Below are 18,189 nucleotides of genomic sequence, written 5' to 3' on the forward strand. Positions count from 1 at the left end.
AGAGGGGAAAGGAGTAGGGATGCGTCTGAAGAAGAGTGGGTGGTCTGATACACATGGGCAGATAGTGCCGGGGGGCTGGGGGCACTGGGAGGTGACTCAGAAAGCCGGCTTGGGTGTGGGTCTTTGGCAAGGCTCTGGAATCCACCAGGCCGATGCTCTAGTCACAGCTCCCTGTGTACCAGCCACGTGCCCTCAGGCCCATTACTTCGCTGGCCTGAGCCTCAGTTTCCGCATCTGTAAAATAGGGATCAACACACCTGTCTTGCAGAGGCCACGTGTGGTGGTGGTTATGTAAAGGGCCTAGCGCAGTGCTGGCACACCCCAGGGACTCAGGAAACATGACTGCTCTCTCCCTTCAGTCTCCCTCAAATGTCAGGCTAAGGAGTTTGCACTTGACAGGAGCCTGGAGGCTCCGGGAGCCTTGGTAGGTCTGCACGGGGCCTGCGTGCACTGGGGTATGACAGAAGGGTTTGGGAAGGTCCCTTTGGCAACTGCGAGAACCACAAGCAGGGGAGGGACTGCAGCCTTGCGGGAGAAACATCAGCCCTGTGGACTTGGAGGGCGGGAGAGGGAGGAAGGTTGACTAAGGTGTCCTCTCGGTCGGGGGCTCATCGGGGGCTCAGCTGGTGGGGGTGGGGCAGGCTGCGGGGGTCATGAATTCGGTTTGAGGCCTCATGAGCTTAAGATGAAGGACCGTCTCCCTTCAGTCATTCTGAAGGTTGCCTGACATCTTTTCATGCATCTGGCTTTTTTTTTTTCTTTTGAATAATTTTCTTTGGATGAATCCCCATCAGAGCTTCCTGTATAATAGCAGTAAATTGGGACTAAGTGCCCAACAACAGGAAGATGATTGAGAACGTTTTGGAACATCCAGTGGATAAAATAATATACAGCCATGAACAGCCACAGAAATACCTACTCTTGCAGCGTATGGAGCTGTGCACTTGCGAAGCTCCCTCGAATCCTTTATTCATTTCACGTCTGCGTGACCGAAGCGGGTAGGGGGGGTGGTGAGATTCTTCCAGGGCAGGAAGAGAGATTCAGGTTGGGTTCTAATCTCCTTGAGGGCAGGGCTCATGTTTTATTCATTGTTCTATCCTCAGCATGTAGCTCAATGATTTGCAAATGCTTGTCTGGTGAAAGAATTGATTGAAGGAACAAAGCAGAGGGGAGTTGGCTTGTCCAAGGTCACGCAGGCTTTAAGACCCAGGACCTGGTCTCCTCACCTCAGCCTGCCGCATGCTTACTCACCACTGAGTAGCTGGGGGGAGGGGGGGAGGGGGAGGGTAAAGTGGGGGGTTCCTAGCCAAGGGCTTGGGACGCACACAGACCAGGGCTTAAGTCTACTTTCAGTCCTTCTGAGCTGCCAGGCTTTGGCAAATTGACCTTTTAAGCCTCACTTACCCCATCTGTAATGTGGACAGTCCAAGAATCTGCTTTTAGGGTTGTTGTCAAGATTAAATGATTTCAGGCATGTAAAGCTCTTAGCACCGTAACTAGCACATAGTAAAGCACCCATGAATATTAGCTGTGATGATAACGATATAATAATGGGGAAATATTTCTTTTTTTTTTTTAAAGATTTTATTTATTTATTTGGCAGAGAGACAGCCAGCGAGAGAGGGAACACAAGCAAGGGGAGTGTGAGAGGGAGAAGCAGGCTTCCCGATGTGGGGCTCGATTGCAGGACCTGGGATCACGCCCTGAGCGGAAGGCAGACGCTTAATGACTGAGCCACCCAGGCGCCCCTGGGGAGATATTTCTGATACAATTAATGTTAAATGGAAAAAAACCACATAAAATTAGGAGCACTAGATTGAAGTGGTGTAGAACTCGGTCTGACCATAGATAACAGATTGAGAGAGCAGGCAGAAACGGAGTTACAGCAGATATGATGGGAGGTCAGTAAGACTGATCAAAACAGATCTTCTAAAAATATGTTTTCCGTATTTTTATTTTTATATTTTTAAAAATATTTATTTATTTGAGAGAGAGAGAAAGTGAGAGACAGGGCTCTAGTGAAGGGGGAGGGTCAGAGAGGGAGGGAGAAGCAGGCTCCCTGCTGAGCAGATAGCCTGATGCAGGACTCCATCCCAGGACCCTGGGATCATGACTTGAGCCCAAGGCAGATGCTTAACCTACTGAGCCACCCAAGCACCCCTTTTCCTTAGTTTTAATGAAAAAAGAAATATGTGAAAAATCCTAATAATTCAGAAGTGTATTCTCTCCTTGTCTCCCCAACCCAAATCCTTCTCTCCAGAAGGACCCAATGATGACAGTGTGGTGTGTGTCCTTCGGGGTATTTTCTTTGCCTACATAAGCATGCAAACCAGAATGGGGCCATAAATTGCATCATTGTTTTACAGCTTGCATTTTTTTTTTCATTTAACCCTACATTGACATCTTTCCATGTTGGTATATATAAAATCCATCGCAAAAATTTTCATAAGTGTATAATACTTTCGTAATTAATTTTTTTTGAAGAATGTATTTATTTCAGAGAGAGCGTGAGTACGCACAAGCGGGAGGGGGCAGAGGGAGAGGGAGAAGCAGACTGCTTGCTGAGCAGGGAGCCAGACATAGGGTTCCATATGGGGCTCCATCCCAGGACCCTGGGATCATGATCTGAGCTGAAGGCAGCAACTTAACTGACTGAACCACCCAGGCGCCCCAGTCCTATAATTTGTTTTTAAAGGGGTAAATCCTGGGGTGCTTGGTGGGCTCCGTGCTCAGCAGGGAGTCTGCTTGAGATTCTCTCCCTCTGGCCCTTCCCCCACTCACTCGCATGCACACCCCCCAAAATAAATAAATAAATCTAAAGGGGTAAATCCTAATTAATTTGGTCAGGGCCCTGTTGATGGACATTTAAAGTTGTTCCCAATTTTACTCTATTCTAAATAATGCTGACAATGAACTCTAATAGCGTTTGAACAGCTAAAGAAAATGAAATGAGGGAGTCAGAAACCGAGACCATGAGGGTTGCCCCAGGGAGGTCTGCAGGTCTGCTGCTCCCCATCCCAGCCTCTCAGCAGATCTGAGCGGGGCAAGGACCTTGAGGGGGCTGGCTTGCTTAGAGGAGACCCTGTCTCTGTCACCTTCAAAGGGTGAGGATGTCCCAGGGAAACCCCTTCTGCCACTGATCCAGTGTGGAGCTCACCTGTGAAACTTCCCAGTTCTCTTCGATGCTGTAAGCTGCTGCCTGGGTCATGCTGCTGCTCACACCCTGAGTGTCCTTGGACAAGTTCTTTGCCTTCTCTGGACCTCACTTTGCCCATCTGTACAGTAGTGACAACCTTACCGATGAGAGCCATCGTGGCCAGTTACTGAGTGTCTGCTCTATGGTGACACGGTGCCAGAGGGAGCTTCACGTGCATTCTCTCATTTATTTCTCACTAAACGCCTTTGAGGCGTAGAGGGTGTTATTCTCATTTTACATGCTCAGATTGGCTCTTGGTGAGGTTAAGTAACTTGCCCAAGGTCCACAAGCCAGGATTCAAACTCTGGGCCGAAGCCTGTGTTTGTAACTGCCGTTCCATGTTCCCTCTCCCCAGCTGCTGATCCATGAGGGCCAAGCGAAATGATGGTGATGAAAGGATTCTTTAAATTGTAAAGCACCCCACATGTGGGAGGGGTTGGTACTGCTGTTATTATTTCTACATCCAGAGCAACGGTAGCTTTGGTTACGCGGTTGACAGCAAGTTGGAGGTTGTGGGATGTAGCGGGATTGAGGGGGAAGAGCGCGGGACCGGCAGCTAGCAGATCTGGGTCCTCGTTCTGGCTCTGCTCTAACGGGCTAGCTTCGTGACCTCGGCCAGCCACGCCGGCCTGGGGAATAAGCCCATCTGCCCTGTGCGGCCCTGGTGCAGCTCAAATGAAACAAAGCCTGGAAGACCGCCAGCTCGCTGCCTGGCTTTCAGAGGATGCCCCGCTACGGGGAGGTCTCTGGCTGCCTCTGCAGTCATCCGTGTGGTCCAAGCGGGAGGTATTTCTCCTTTCCGATGCCGTTACTCTGCAGTTCTGGGCATGTCATGTGGTCCCCCAGCCCACAACGGCACGTCAGCCTGTGGCTCCGTGGTGGCACGTGAAACCTTTGGGCAAGAAGCCAGTGCTGACGGGTGGCAGCCTCTTCACGTTGCTTGGTTTTATTTAATGCGGTGCCCAGGGGCACCGCAAGCCTCTGACAAAGTGCCATCTTCCCCTTGCTGCGTACAGAGCTGAGCAGGGTTCCAACGACTGCAGGCCCAGCTCCCGTTTGACCCCTCTGCCTCTGTCGGGGGCTCCCGGGCCTCGGCTGGGAGGGTGGCGCTGGCCCCAGAGGTGGCTCTCTCAGCCTGCGCCCTCCTCCCTCGTGGCGGGCAGGCGTTTTGTTCACGGCCACCCCGAGGTGGTCTCTCCAGGAAGTGAGTGTTCTGTACTGGGGAAATCCCGGTGGGGGGGAAGAATAAGTCTTCATAGGCTCGCACTCTCTGTGTTTTTTTCTTTTAATTCTTCTCTTTTTCTTTTCTGATTCCAAAAGAAATACATGCTCATAATAGAAAAATGATGAAACCCGGAGAACCCCCGAAAAAGCCGAAAGAAAAGTCTGTAGTGCTTTCTCCAAGGAAATGCTACTGTTCACATTTCAGCCTCGAGACTCAATGCTAATGGTGAGGATATGTAGTATTACTTGAGTGCTCATGGCGGGTTTTGCCATGTGGTAAGTGCCTTAGGGGCATGACCTGGTCCGATTGTCACAGTAACCCTGTGACATAGGCAAGATGATCACCAAGCATTTTACGGATCGAGACCCTGAGGCGCAGAGAGATTAAGAGACTTGTCCATGGTTTCCTTGTCGCCCCTTTTGTCCCTAACCACTAGGTGACGCTGCCTTTTACCGATTTCTCTTCCCCTCCCTCTCTAATTCATGTATCTGTTTAGTGTATCAGTCAGATTCTGGCAGAAAACAGAATTCCGCTCAGATGCTTACATTGAGGAGATGTTAATAAAGGTGTGGGCAGGATTAAGGGAACCCACAGGGGTACCCCAAAACATAACAGCGACAGAAGGTTTTTCCTCCTTTTGGCCTGAATGAGCAAAGGGAGGAAATAGCATTACCAGAACTCAGTGATGGCTGGGTCTGTGCAAGGAGCTGACACAGAGGGGCTCAGCCACCGCCAGAAGCACAGAGAGGGAAATTGGGAAGACATTCCCCAACTTCTCTCTCCTTCCACCCTTGAACCGGTGCCTCCCACTGGCCAAACCCAACAGGAAGTCAGCAAACAAAGGAGCTCAGTCCAAGGGACAGTCCAAGGGGTCAGCCTCCCGCTTCTTTGAACAGGGCATAAATTTGGAGGTGCGAATGGAGACTAACAGCCCAGGGGATGTGGTTGGAAGGGGATGGGGGAGATGTCCCCCTGATTTCACGTAAAGAAAGAAGAGTTATCTTGGTAACTGTGATTATTGAAAACATCATTCAAAACAGAAGAGTCTCACTTGCTGCCCGGCATTCTCTTGGTGTTTCGGTGTCTTCCATACCTTGTCCCTTTCTCTCTCTCACTTTGTTCCTTCCTTCCATTAGTTCCTCCCTGGTTCAGAATTCCCAAGAATGCCTGGGTGAAAGTTGCCAGTGTGCAAGATTTAGAAGAGAGCCTTACTGGCTAGGGACTCATTATCATGACCATGGACACTCAGGGCTGTATGTGCCCTCCTATTGTCCCACTGCTGGTCATATGCTTGCAAAGACATGCTTCTGGTATACACAAGCATCTCTAATGTACTCTCCCTAAAATATGTGACTTCAACCTTTGTATCTCAGAGTTCTTTCCTTCTCTGTAGTATCTTTTATCTACGTGGCCCTGCTCTGAACTGAGAGGATAGGGGCTCTCATCCCTGTTTGGCAGATGAGGAAGCCGATGCTCAGAAGGGGGAAGTGACTTGCCCAAGGCCCATCAGATAGGAGGTGGTGGAACTGAAGCAAGACACGGTGGTCCTGATTCTTTTTTTTTTTTTTTTCTAGAGAGAGAGAGAGAGTAGATAGCAGGTGGGGATGGGTAAGGGAAAGAGAGAGAGAATCTTAAGCTGGGCATGGAGCCTGACCTTGGGCTTAACCTTATGACCCTGAGATCCTGACCTGAGCTGAAATCCAGAGTCAGATGCCTAACTGACTGAGCTGTCCAGGTGCCCCACGGTGGCCCCGATTCTGAATTCAGTTCTTCCTAGTGTATTTGCTTTTCACTCTTGGGAAATTTTTCCTTAGCCAGCCTCACCCCCTGCAGAAATTAGTACAACAACACCCCCCCTTCCCCGCCCCATCCAAGGAGTGGGATGAATTTTGGAGTCAGAGACGCTTAGCACAGCCTTGTGACCTTGGGCAAATCAGCATGCCTCTTTGGGTCTTTGTGTCCTCATCAGTAAAATAAGGGTGATAATATCAGGAGTTCGGATGGAAAAGTCAGGTGTTTAAGGTCTGGTAAGTCATCAGGACAGACTGGCTGGCTGGTAGCCATAAAGGCTCCCAAGGTGAGTGCAGCCCAGGTCTCTGTCCCCAGCTGAGTGGACTTAAAACGTGTCTCGGTGTTTCATCCACCCGTCACAGCATGTGTTTGTCCATTTGTCCATCTACCAATCCTTCTGACGCCAGACCCCCTGGGTTTGAGTTCTGGCACTGTCATGCACTAGTGTATGATCTCAGGCAAGGTCCTTAACTTCTCAGTGCCCCAATTCCTTCTTTTACAAAATAGAGATAATAAAAGTACCTATTCTAGGTTATTGTGAAGGTTAAGTGAGTTAATCGATGTAAAGTGGTTATACCAGTGCTGGGCAAATAGCAGACTCTATGAATGTTAGCTTTGTTGGTATTTATCAAGAATTGTGCTAAGTCATGGGGATAATGGCAATTGAGATGGATAATATTTGGTCTTTATGGAGTTTATATTCCAGAGGAATAAAAATAAATAAGTAAAAAGAAGTATGTTTCATTTGTGATAGTTACTAAAAAAAAACAAACCCACCATGGTTGCTTAATGGGTACAGAGTTTCTGTTTGGGGTAATGACAAATTTTGGAAATACACAGTGACTATTGTTGTACAAGGTTGTGAATGTAATTAACATCATGGAATAGTTACACTCTTAAAAATGGTTAAAATGGCAAAAACCAAACCAAACCAAACCCCAAACCCAGCATGCTGTCACCAAAAAAAAAAAAAAAAAAGGGGAGGGGGGAGACCCATTTTATTTATTTTTATTTTTTTGAAGATTTTGTTTATTTATTTAGAGTGCATGAGCAGGGGGAGGGGCAGAGGGAGAAGGGAGAGAGAATCTCACGCAGACTCTGTGCTGAGCACGGAGCCCAACGCGGGGCTCAGTCTCATGACCTTGAGATCATGACCTGAGCCAAAATCAAGAGTTGGACACTCAACTGACTGAGCCTCTAAGGCGCCCCAGAAGAAAGATCCACTTTAGGCAGAGGGGTTAAGGGGTGCATGGATTAAGGCCTGAAGGGTGAGAGCTGCTGTGCCAAGAGATGGGACAAGCCCATTGTCTGCACAGAGGGACCGTTAGGGCAAAGCCCCACGGCAGGGGCAGGCCTGATGCGGGGGAGGAGCAGAGGGAAGGCCAGTCAGACAGGCTCACAGTGAGGGTGGGAGCTGATGCCGCCACCCTAAGCAGGGACCTTTAACTTTGGTAAGCCGTTTGTGTTTTATTTTGATGGTAAGTCATTGAAGGTTAAGGAGGGCATCTGAGCAAATGGGCAGCATAGGGAACGTAGTCAGTGGTACTGTAATAGTGTTGTGTGGCGACTGATGGTGGTGCGTGTAATGAGGTGTAGACGTGTCCATTCACTGTGTCGTATGATGGAAACGGAGGTAGCCTTGTGTGTCAACTATACTTGAATTACAAAAAATAAAGAGAGCCTCCATTTGGAGTTTTAGAAAGATCCATGTGGCTGTTCTGAAGACAGTAAACCCTAGGAGGGCCCAAGTGGCCACAGAGAGTCCATGAAGGAGGCCGGGGAGCCATGTGGGCATGGCTCGACCGTGGCTTGGACCTGTGCAGTGGCTGTGGGATGGAGAGAAAGAAGAAAGCCAAGGTACTGGATTCAGAGATGCTGATTCATGCTAACCCTGGCTGTAGGGCCTGATGTATAAACCAGCTGATTGATTTTTAATGAGTTGGTGCAATGACAAGCCAAGTGGGTATCGCGTCGCCCGGGCTAGGACATTCTCTCCCAGCAGGCTGCCCAGATGGAAAGCCACGGTGCCCCTGGAGGGGGAGTCGGGGGAGCCAGCCGGGGCTTGCAGTGCTGAAGAGCATCGAATGCTGACAGCCTTCTGGACTGGCCTCAGCCGGCCAGGGCTGACAGGGCTGGTGTGGGCACCATCGGCATTTACTTCTCTGGCTGACCTTTGTCTCTTCGAATCCTGTGCGTTGGGTGTTCATATGTTCGCGCCATCAGTCTGGCCTTGCTGGCCTCTGGCTCTTAGAACTTCTCCTTCTCCCTCGGTTCTGGGCTGCGCTTCTGAACTCCGGGTTCTCAGACCACTCCCCACTGCGGCTTCTCAGTACTGTTTGTAATTACAGACCCTCTCAGGGTTGTTTTATTGGGTACATACCATGTTAAGTGCTCTCTCTAGGTTATTTTCCTGACTCTCTACCACCCCCCTCGGAGGGAGGAGTACCTCCATTTCACAGCATCGAAGTCACTTGCCCACGGTCACAGAGTGAGCCAGTGGTGGCGCCAGGCTTTGGGTCTGGGTCTGACTGACCTAGGTCTGCCCCCTGCCCTGTACCCCTGGGAGGAGCCCATGAGAGGCCGGTGTGTCAAGTCCCTGACCGTGGGCCTGGCTCCCAGCAGCACTCCGTGATGGGAGTCTTGCCCTTTCTAGCAGAGTAACACTGTGATTCTTACAAGGCAGCCTACTCCTCCCCCAGTTCACTCACTTCTCCCCGTCTCCAACCTGTTCCACCTGCCAGGCTGTTTGGAGCTCACCTTTATAGGCTTCTTGTTCTGAGGTGTCAGGACGTCAAGGCCTCCTGTCTGTCCTCTGCACGTTTGCCCACACGGTGACTCAGCCCAGATGCCCTCTCTGCCATACCCGAGCTCTCCCTTTTTGCAGAATTTAACTCGACCTCACCCCCCACCCCACACTCCCTACCCCATAAGCCCTTTTTTGGGTACTCTAGGTCACCCTCTTGATCGCCAACTCCCCGGAATCTTCTAGAGGCTAAAACATCCAATGACAAATCTAAATCACATCCTGCCTGGGTGTTTAGCCATTTTCTGGGCGGTATATCACCCTACCCTGTTGCAGTGAGCTCCAAGGCACCAGCACGTGCTTCCCCTGGGGCCCTGCAGCACCCAGCTGGCCGGGCTGCCCAGCGGGCTCCCTCAGTCTCTGCTGGCCTGGGCCTGGGCACAACTCTGCCCACGTGACTGGCTATGGCAGAACCTGAGGGTGGGTTCTTGGCTTGCTTTCTGCGGCCTAGAGAGAGAACCATACTGTTATCCCTGGATTTGTGAAATCAAGAAGGATCTCATCATAGGTTTAAAAAAACCCATAATGTTTTAAAAGAAAAATAATAATGTTATTTTTCTTTTAAATTCATAAAAATTTTGGGGGATGCCTGGGTGTCTCAATCAGGTAAACATGCGACTTTTGATTTTAGCTCAGGTCTTGATCTTGGGGTCATAAGATCGAGCCCCGTGTTAGGCTCTGTGCTCAACGGGAAGTCTGCTAGACATTCTCCCTCTCCCTCTGCCTCTGCCCTCCCCACTGTGCTCGCTCTAGCATGCGCGCTCTCTCTCTGTCTCTCTCAATGAATAAATAAATCATTAAAAAAATAAATTCATAAACATTTTAAGCTTAATCAGACTTTATCTCCTCATCCTGTCATACTGAGCCCTGTGCATTGGAAGATTTTATTTTTTAACCTCTCATTTTTTTTAATCAAGAAATCTCCAAGTATAGTAGAAAAATTGAGAACTACAGTTAAACAGAAGAAAAAATTACCTGTACTCCTGCCATCTAGAAACGACGACAGTTAATACTTCGTTGAGTATTCTGTATCCGTGTGTATGTATTAATCAGAGTAAGGTCAGTCTGTACAAGCTGTTGTGTATGGAGCTTTTCATTCAGGCACTTCTTTTACGTCATCTTTTTTAACACTCTAGAAAGGACGAGCCATCATTTCTGTCACCAGGCCCTGGCCGTGGGGTTCGTTGGTGGCTCGGGCCACCTCTTTGGCTTCCAGCCTGGGCCTGAGTGCTTTCTCCTTCCAGTTGGTTCTGTTCGAGTTTGCCTGAGGCAGCGAACTGTGGTGGGAAACGTCAGGGCTCCAGCGCTGGGATCTGGGGAGTCAGGAGGCTGAGTGGGGAAGAGAGTGGGCGGGAGGGACCAGGAAAGATCTGTCTGAGGAAATGGCTGTCACTCAAGTCTCTTTGGCTCTCTGAGTCTCACCTAGAAAAGAAGACATTGAATTATCTCAAAAGACTTCCAGCTCCTCTCATGTGTGGTGCTGCTGGCACCGGGCATTCCCTGCCCGCATGTAAGGTTGCTGTCCCGGCTGTTTGACTCGGGTCTGGGGAAGGTTTGGAGAGTGGCGGCTGACACCAGACTGACGTGGAGGGGAGGGCACGAGGGGCACGTGCGCCAGAGCCTCTGGCCTGGGCCCATGACGGTCATGTGGAAACTGCTTCTTACATCAAAACACCTACAGATTAGTCTGGGGATCCTTTTTAATTTTTTTTTAAGCAAAAATCGGTGGGCATTTATTTCAAGGGTTCCTCTTATAGACCTTATCTGGTATAATGGCTGATGTCCTCGGGTGCAGGCCTCGAAGAGATGCAGACCCAGGTAGACAGGTCTCCCTCGGACCCTAGGAGGCCCTGAGCTCCCCTGGAGCTGCTTCTAGTGGTTTGTGTCCTGGCACTGAGTTGACATCTGGTGTCACATAAATGACAGAGAGCCTTTATTTAACTACAGCTTTAAGTTGAACCATAAAGTCCAAGGTAATGACATGAGTGGAAAGCATTTCTGGGCGGGGATGAGGCCGTGTGACCAAGGCCTTCCCTTCCTCCTCATCTCACTTCTTAATAGCAGCATCAGTGACAACAAACCCTTTCATTTGTGCTACGAGCTCTGGCTTACAAAGTGCGAGTGCTGAGGGCCCTGGAGCTCTTGTGTGGCCTAGCGGGGCACTTGGGGCCCCTGGCTTTCTGGCCAGTGCCCTTTGCTTGGGCCTAGGCTGGTGCCCTCTGGAATGCTGGGAGAGAAGCTGAAGGAGACAAGAGGAGTGTGGGGTAAGGGCTTGGAGCGTGTGCGTAGCGCAAGGTGGAGCCAATGTCCGTCTGTCTGTTTGCTCATTGGAGGCCTCCTGTGTTGAATGGGGTTGGGAAGGGACCTGCCAGGTCTAGTCTGGATCTTTCTCGTTTAATATAATGGATTTAGAGGGAGGCTCTAGGCTCAGGGGTGAGGGTTCTTGCCCATTTCCCTATTCCTTGGTTTTAGCTCCAAACTTTTTTATTTTGGGTCTTTTTTTTTTTTGAGGATCCACCTTGAATGGGGTCAGGAATAGGTGCTTTTGCCCCCTTTAAAGAAAAAAAAAACAACAATTTGTGAGTTATGTGTATTTAAAATTATAGAAGTAATTCCGAAGCGTATAAAGTAAAAAATGAAGCTCCTTCTCTTCACCGACCCCATGGAACCCCCTCTTTTTCCTCTATCCATTTCTTAATTACAGACCTGTCTTAACAGTTTGGTCAGGATCCGTTCAGATCTTTCACTATATGGGTCTAAACACAAAGAGGTATCACTGAGGTTATTGTTTCATTTTTCTAATACAGCAGTGGGCCATGCCCTTCCCCTTTCGTCTCCTTGCAGTACACTTATGCCAACAGAATGGCTGGGCAATAGGTCCCTGAGTCTCTGAAATCTCATTTCCTGCTCCAAGGGGAAAAGGATAAGAGTAGCCTGTCCCAGAGATCATTTCTCTAAGTCCCTTGCTTTTTGGGGCAGTCCTAGTGCGGTGAAGCGACTGCCCTGTGTGCGGCAGACCCGGGGCCTGCGTCCAGGTCTCCTGACTTATATCACCAGGGCTCCGTGTGTTTTTAATAGTGCCTTCCTGTCTTCTCCCTGTGGATGCATTCTGTCAACATGCCTGTGAAGATAGCGGTGCGGGCTTGGGGCATGAAGAGCTTTGCTCAGAGTCGGTGCCGAAGGGCCCGGAGCGCAGGGCTCTTTTGGTTGAGTCCAGTCTATCCAGCGTTTATTGAGTGGCTACTGTGGCCCGGGAGCTGGGGTTGGAGACACAGCCTGGCTGAGGGCCTGCCCAGAGCCGTCACTGATTGTCCTTTGTGCTCCTGGCAGAGTGGGGCTCCCTGGGAGAGCCTCTCATTGTCCCCAGGAGGGGCCCCATTCCAGAGCTGGGCTGTGAGATGGGAGGAGTACCTGAAGAGCTCTATGGTCCCAAGAGTGGGGGGGGGGTGTCCTGTGACCTCCAGTAACCCCTGACTTCTGCTCTCTCCCCACCCCTACTTCCTCTGTCTCTCCCTCCCTCCCTCCCTCCCTCCTTCCTCTCTCTCTCCGCGGCTCTTTGTCCATTTGTATCCATCTGCCTCTCTCTGCGTGTGGTTCCTGTCCCCTTCGCTCTTGCTCTGTCGTGTCACACCATCGCTGCCCCTTTCCCCTGTCACGTGCTCTCCTTCATGCTAATGCAGGAGTGCTGGTCACCATGACAACAGAGACAGGCCCCGATTCTGAGGTGAAGAAGGCTCAGGAGGAGGCCCCACAGCAGCCCGAGGCAGCGGCTGCTGCGACCACCCCTGTGACCCCAGCAGGCCACGGCGGCCACCCGGAGGCCAACTCCAATGAGAAGCACCTGCCCCAGCCGGACACCCAGCCCGCTGACCAGGTGTGTGCCTGAGAGCACGGGCGTCCCTCTCCCTGCCCAGCCGCGTCCAGGGCTAGTTCTTCGTGGGGAGGGAAGCCGGAAACTGAGACATATTACTGACCCATTACATGCCGAGCTCTGTGCTGGGGACATTGTGTTCATTTTTGTATTTAATTCTCCCAAACCAAATATACATATATATATATATATATTTTTTTTTTTTTTTTTAAGATTTTTATTTATTTATTTGACAGACAGAGAGACAGCCAGTGAGAGAGGCAACACAAGCAGGGGGAGTGGGAGAGGAAGAAGCAGGCTCCTAGCGGAGGAGCCTGATGTGGGGCTCGATCCCAGAACGCTGGGATCACGCCCTGAGCCCAAGGCAGACGCTTAACGACTGCACCACCCAGGCGCCCCATCAACTATATATATTTTTAACTAACTTAGCACTATCCCCAACATGGGACTTGAACTCACAACCCTGAGATCAAGTGTCACATGCTCTGCTGACTGAGCCAGCCAGGCGCCCCTAAGAGAGTGATATTAATTTCCCCATTTTACACTTGGGGAAACAGCAGCTCAGTGGATGAAGTAAGCTACCCAAAGTCATGTTGCTGTACAGTGACAGATGGAAATAAAATCGAGATCTGATTCCCAAAACCTGGTTCTTTTAACCTTATTTTCCTACCTCGTGAACCTGTCCATTCTAGCCTGGCAAGCCCAGTATGACCCCAGAGCAAAATGCATCACCCTAAAGGGACAAGGGACTTGCTCAGTCATCTAGCTGTCCAATTCACACCTCCCTTCGTTCACGACAGGCCGAGAGGGCAGGGGCTTGGCCAAGGTCGTTGAGGGCATTGATGGCAGTTAGGACCAGCTGGTAGGGCTCTGACCTCCCTTCCCTCCATTAGATCAGTCCACGAGCTCTCAGCCTCATGCTAGACCAGTGACCGACCAATGAGGGGGAGGCCAGACGGATGCTGATAACTCACACGCTACTTTAGGGGGCTAGGGCCCTTCTGGTTCTGTGGGCTGCTTCCCGCCTGCTGAGGCTGCCCCCCTGAAGAAGTGGCCCCTTCCGTGAGCCCACCGTCTTACACCCAGTGGCTCTGGTTCTCCTTCTGTATATACCAGCCGTAGACCTGGTCACCCTGGGGGTCGTGGAGGGTGGTGGCTCTCATTTTGGAGACCATCTTAGCCCCAGCTGCTGCATCCTTACCGTGTCTTCATTTGAATGAAAGGCTGTGATCTCAAGCTCACTGACCAGACTTCCCCCCCTGTGGAACCTACAGAGCCTAGACATGGAGGAGAAGGGCTATGGGGAGGCTGATGGCCTGTCAGAGAGGACCACGCCCAGCAGAGCCCAGAAATCGCCCCAGAAGATTGCCAAGAAGTACAAGAGTGCCATCTGCCGAGTCACTCTGCTTGATGCCTCTGAGTACGAGTGCGAGGTGGAGGTAGGGAGCACCCCCCACCGCAGGCCCGGGCCCCAGCCGGCTGGCCCCAGAGCCATGGCAGGCTTCTGTGTGCGCTCAGCCTGGGCTAAGCCAGAGAGCGTCCATTCTTCATGGAGTTCTGGACTGACCGCGGCATCCTGGGGAGATGACCTGGCCGGCCCTCCTGTGTACAGATGGTGGCACTGAGGCCCGGAGAGGGCTGTTACGATTGCAAATGGAATTAGACGAGGCACAGGGTTGGCGCCAGGAGAAGGCTTCTCAGGGGGGGCCGTACCTTGGCAAGGAGTCATCATCCAAGGGCTGATCTCTAGCCCGGTAGGCCTTACGGACCGGGCTCTTCAGTCTCACCTGGCAGACACTGGTGTTTCAACTAGAATTGCTTTTATGTTTTTATTGGGCAGAGAGAGGGGTCTTCCCTTGTGAATGCCCCTGTCCAGGGCAGTGGACAAACTGGTCACTTGAGGGTTCCAAGTTATGGGTGTCCTCCAGGTATAGAGAGGTGGACTCTCTTCCATTGGAAGGACTCCCTCACCCAGGCCACGTAGAAATCCTGTGGCATGATCCTGTCCCACCGTGGGTGGCAGGGGCAGACACCTCCTGTCTAGGGTCAGCCCTCCCGGCCCCACATTTGCTGTCTCCCTTTCCTATGTAGGCTAGGACTCCCATGCTAATTCTGATCTCTCACTCATCCCCTTAGAGGGTCCACCCTGGTCTGGGCACCGTATCTGGCCCTGTCCATGTGTATGGAAGGGTTCAGAGGGCGGCCTTCCCTGAGAGTTATAGGAACCACCTCCCTTTCTCCCTGGTGCCCCCTGGTCTTAAGGGATATGACTTATTTCTGGGCCCTGGCAGGGTGGGGTCCCTCTTCTCTGCAGGGTATTTTTTTTAATGTTTATTTGTTCTATAGAAGGATTTCCAGGGGAACATCTTGTCTACTCCTAGGCAAAAGAAAGGGATATCCTCCGCCTGTTCTCTCCTACCCACACCGGCCCCAAGATGCTGTTGCAGCTTGCCCCAGGAGAGCATAGAGGGTTTGGCTGAGGTCAGGTCCATTCTCTCTGAAGGACTCTTCCAGCCTCAGGAATCCCTTGGCTTCCCAAAGCTGCTCCCCACAGTCAGGCCTGCTCCCAGTCCCTGGCGACCGAGCCAGACCTTGCAGGGACCTCACCCTCTCTCTGGAGTCCCCTCCCTCTTTGGACAGTGACTGCTTCACGTTCCCGCAGCCTGTGGTCCCTTTATTCGTGCTCGTCTTCACACCTGTGGGTTTGGAGCACCCAGCCAGGTTCTGGGCTTTGTCCTTCCGAATCCTCAGGCCCAGATGGTGGTGGTTCAGAGAGGTACCGAGCCGGCCCCGGGAGCCCCTATAAAAACCCTGCTTGCTGCCCAGGTAGGAGGTGGCCCTCGGGGCTGGGCTGCCCTGGATTTCACTCAGACTCCATGTAAGGAGAGGGCCAGGAAGGAGAGTCACACTGTGACCCTGAGTCCTGAGCCCTCTCCTCGTCCCCTGCCTACGTCCCTCATATTTCGGGTGGCTTTTCTCTTTCTCTTAACCCAAACTCAGACTTTTGGTTTTCTGCTCCTTGTGTCAGAGTTAACTTCTTCCTTTTAATCTCTGTGAAGGAAGGGGAATCAGTCACCCCCCCCCTCAGTCCCCAGAGCAGGTCTAAGGTCTAGGAGGACCCCAGCAGGGCTTGGTAGAAGGCAGTTGGTAAGCTGGACATCAGTGTCACCCAGGATCTGGTAGGGCTTGGAGGGCAGGGCGAGGTGGGTGGCAGGAGGGCTGAGATCCTCTGAAGACACTGGGAGACTCTTGGGGCTTTCAAGTGATACTCGTGGACACCCCCCCCCCCGCCGCAAGGTGTGTCCCAGCCCCACAGCAGCTCTGCTTTCCTCTTTAGAAACACGGCCGGGGCCAGGTGCTGTTCGACCTGGTCTGTGAGCACCTCAACCTCCTGGAGAAGGACTACTTCGGCCTGACCTTCTGTGACGCCGACAGCCAGAAGGTACCTGTGCTGGGGGGGCAGGGTTGGCAGGGGAGGCCTGCTTCGGGGAGACCTCTTGTCTTAGGCCCCCCTAGTCCTGACTGCATCCCACACCTTCCATCGGTCCTCAGATCCTCATTAGGCACCTTCTGTTTGCACATAGCCAAGGTTCAGCCAGCTCTGTCTGTCTCAGTACTCTGTCTCTACCCCTCCCACCTAGCCCTTTCTTGGGGACCTGCCAGTCACCCCCCGCATGGGCGTCTGGAGAGCCATGGCCTGGCTTCCTGGGGGAACTGACATACTTACTCCAGTGCCTCTGTTCCACCCTTGGAAGGCCCCTGTCTGGTTTCCTCCTTCCCACCGGTCCCACTGCAGCTGCCCACCCCACTGCCTCCGGGCAGTGCCAGCCCTGGGCCCAGGGTCCCAAGCCCTGTGGTGAATCCAGGCCTCGTTCCCTCACCTCCCAGCTCCAAAGGGCCCAGACAGCTCGGCCTGAGAAGGGTTTTCCCCACCAGGGGCCATTGACAGGCTATTTCGGGATGTCTCTGGCTCGTAGCGCTATCTGGCCCTGTCCTCCATCTTCCCTTTACAGAACCCTGTCTTCTCTTTCAGAACTGGCTGGACCCCTCCAAGGAAATCAAGAAGCAGATCCGGAGTGAGTGGCCTGTTGTGGTGGCGAATGTTGTGGGACAGAGGGTGGGGGTTCCAGGCTGCGCGGGCCCCAGTTGTGCTGTTCCCTGTTCCTTGGAGAAGTGCATGCAGACCCATGAGTTCATTTGCTCAGCACAGCAGATCTTGGGGGAGGGCAGGGCGCTGTCTTATAAGTGAAGCAGGGACAAGAGAAATGACTGTCTAGAGTCACAGAGCAGGTTAGCAGAGGAATCGTAGATGCATCCAGGATGGCAGCTCTGGAAGGAACCTGTAGAATCATCTAGGACAAGGGGACAAATTGATGGCCTGCAAACAGCCTTCCTCCTGTCCAGGGTGGGTGTAGACTTCTGTGATCGGTGACCCTTGACTCGGCTCAGAATCCTCATCCGTATAGCGCTGCAGACGGACAGGAGTGCACACGTTAGGGAAGAGCAAGGCCTGTCCGGGTTGGGGCCGTCTTCTGTTTGATGATGGGGCGACTGCAGGCCCAGAGAGAGGCAGCTGCTTGCCTCAAGTCACAGAGTGAACTATTGACCAGGCCAGATCTTTAGGCCTGGCCTCCCAACACCATCCTGCTCTCTTTTCAAGGCCTGGGGTGAAGAGACAACCTGTCCTTTCTGGCCCAGAGAGGAAAGGCATATTGTGAGGGGCAGAGCGGCCTTCTAATGGCAGAAGGGGGGAGGTAGGTGGCCTTAGCCAGGGGGCATATAGTGGGTGGAGACCTGGAGCCTAGAAGCCGAGATGCCTCCACTGGGAGCCCCTCCCCCTTGGCTGTGCTTGGGCTCCCTGGTCCCTGGGGCTGGAAGCAGAGCCTGTTGCCATGACAGCAGGCAGCTGGGCCCAGGGATGCCAGCTGACTCTCCAGGAGGGGCTGGAGGGATTCTTCCTGTAGGCTCCTGTCAGTTGAAGACAAAGAGGCAGGCACACAGACAGAGCCTGCTCCTCTGGGGCTGACAGGGTCCTAGGCCTGGGCTTCGGGCTGTCCCTAGGAGTCCCAGCCCAGTTGGGAGGCCTGCCTCTCCTGCCTGAAAGCACTGGAACACATACAGGCAGCCGAGTGTGCAGTTCGCGGAGGACTGGGAGCTTGGGAAGAAGCAGACGGCAGAATCCTTGGAACTCAGCATCTTTCCCCAGAGCAGGCAGTCGGTCCCCCGTCTCTGCAGCCCCGGCCAGCACAGCCCAGGCGTGGTGCATGGTTGCTGCTTGTGGCCCCCTCCAGTCACGGAGGAGC

At 52.3% G+C, this 18,189-nt stretch overlaps 1 protein-coding gene across 6 annotated transcripts in view; it reads left to right on the forward strand.

Annotated features, from left to right (window-relative positions):
* Nucleotides 1-18,189, forward strand: part of EPB41L1 (erythrocyte membrane protein band 4.1 like 1) — a 103,396-nt gene that overhangs the window by 39,457 nt on the left and 45,750 nt on the right. For all 6 annotated transcript variants that reach the window (XM_040638255.1, XM_040638257.1, XM_008698140.2 and 3 more), the window contains 4 exons: nucleotides 12,696-12,889; nucleotides 14,161-14,325; nucleotides 16,224-16,328; nucleotides 16,920-16,962. In XM_040638255.1, the coding sequence (XP_040494189.1) occupies nucleotides 12,710-12,889; nucleotides 14,161-14,325; nucleotides 16,224-16,328; nucleotides 16,920-16,962 (493 nt within the window). In that variant the 5' untranslated portion in view covers nucleotides 12,696-12,709. Of the gene's footprint in view, nucleotides 1-12,695; nucleotides 12,890-14,160; nucleotides 14,326-16,223; nucleotides 16,329-16,919; nucleotides 16,963-18,189 lie in introns of those variants that run through there.

Source organism: Ursus maritimus, unplaced genomic scaffold, assembly GCF_017311325.1.
Source record: "Ursus maritimus isolate PB19 unplaced genomic scaffold, ASM1731132v1 scaffold_22, whole genome shotgun sequence".
Classification (NCBI taxonomy): domain Eukaryota; kingdom Metazoa; phylum Chordata; class Mammalia; order Carnivora; family Ursidae; genus Ursus; species Ursus maritimus.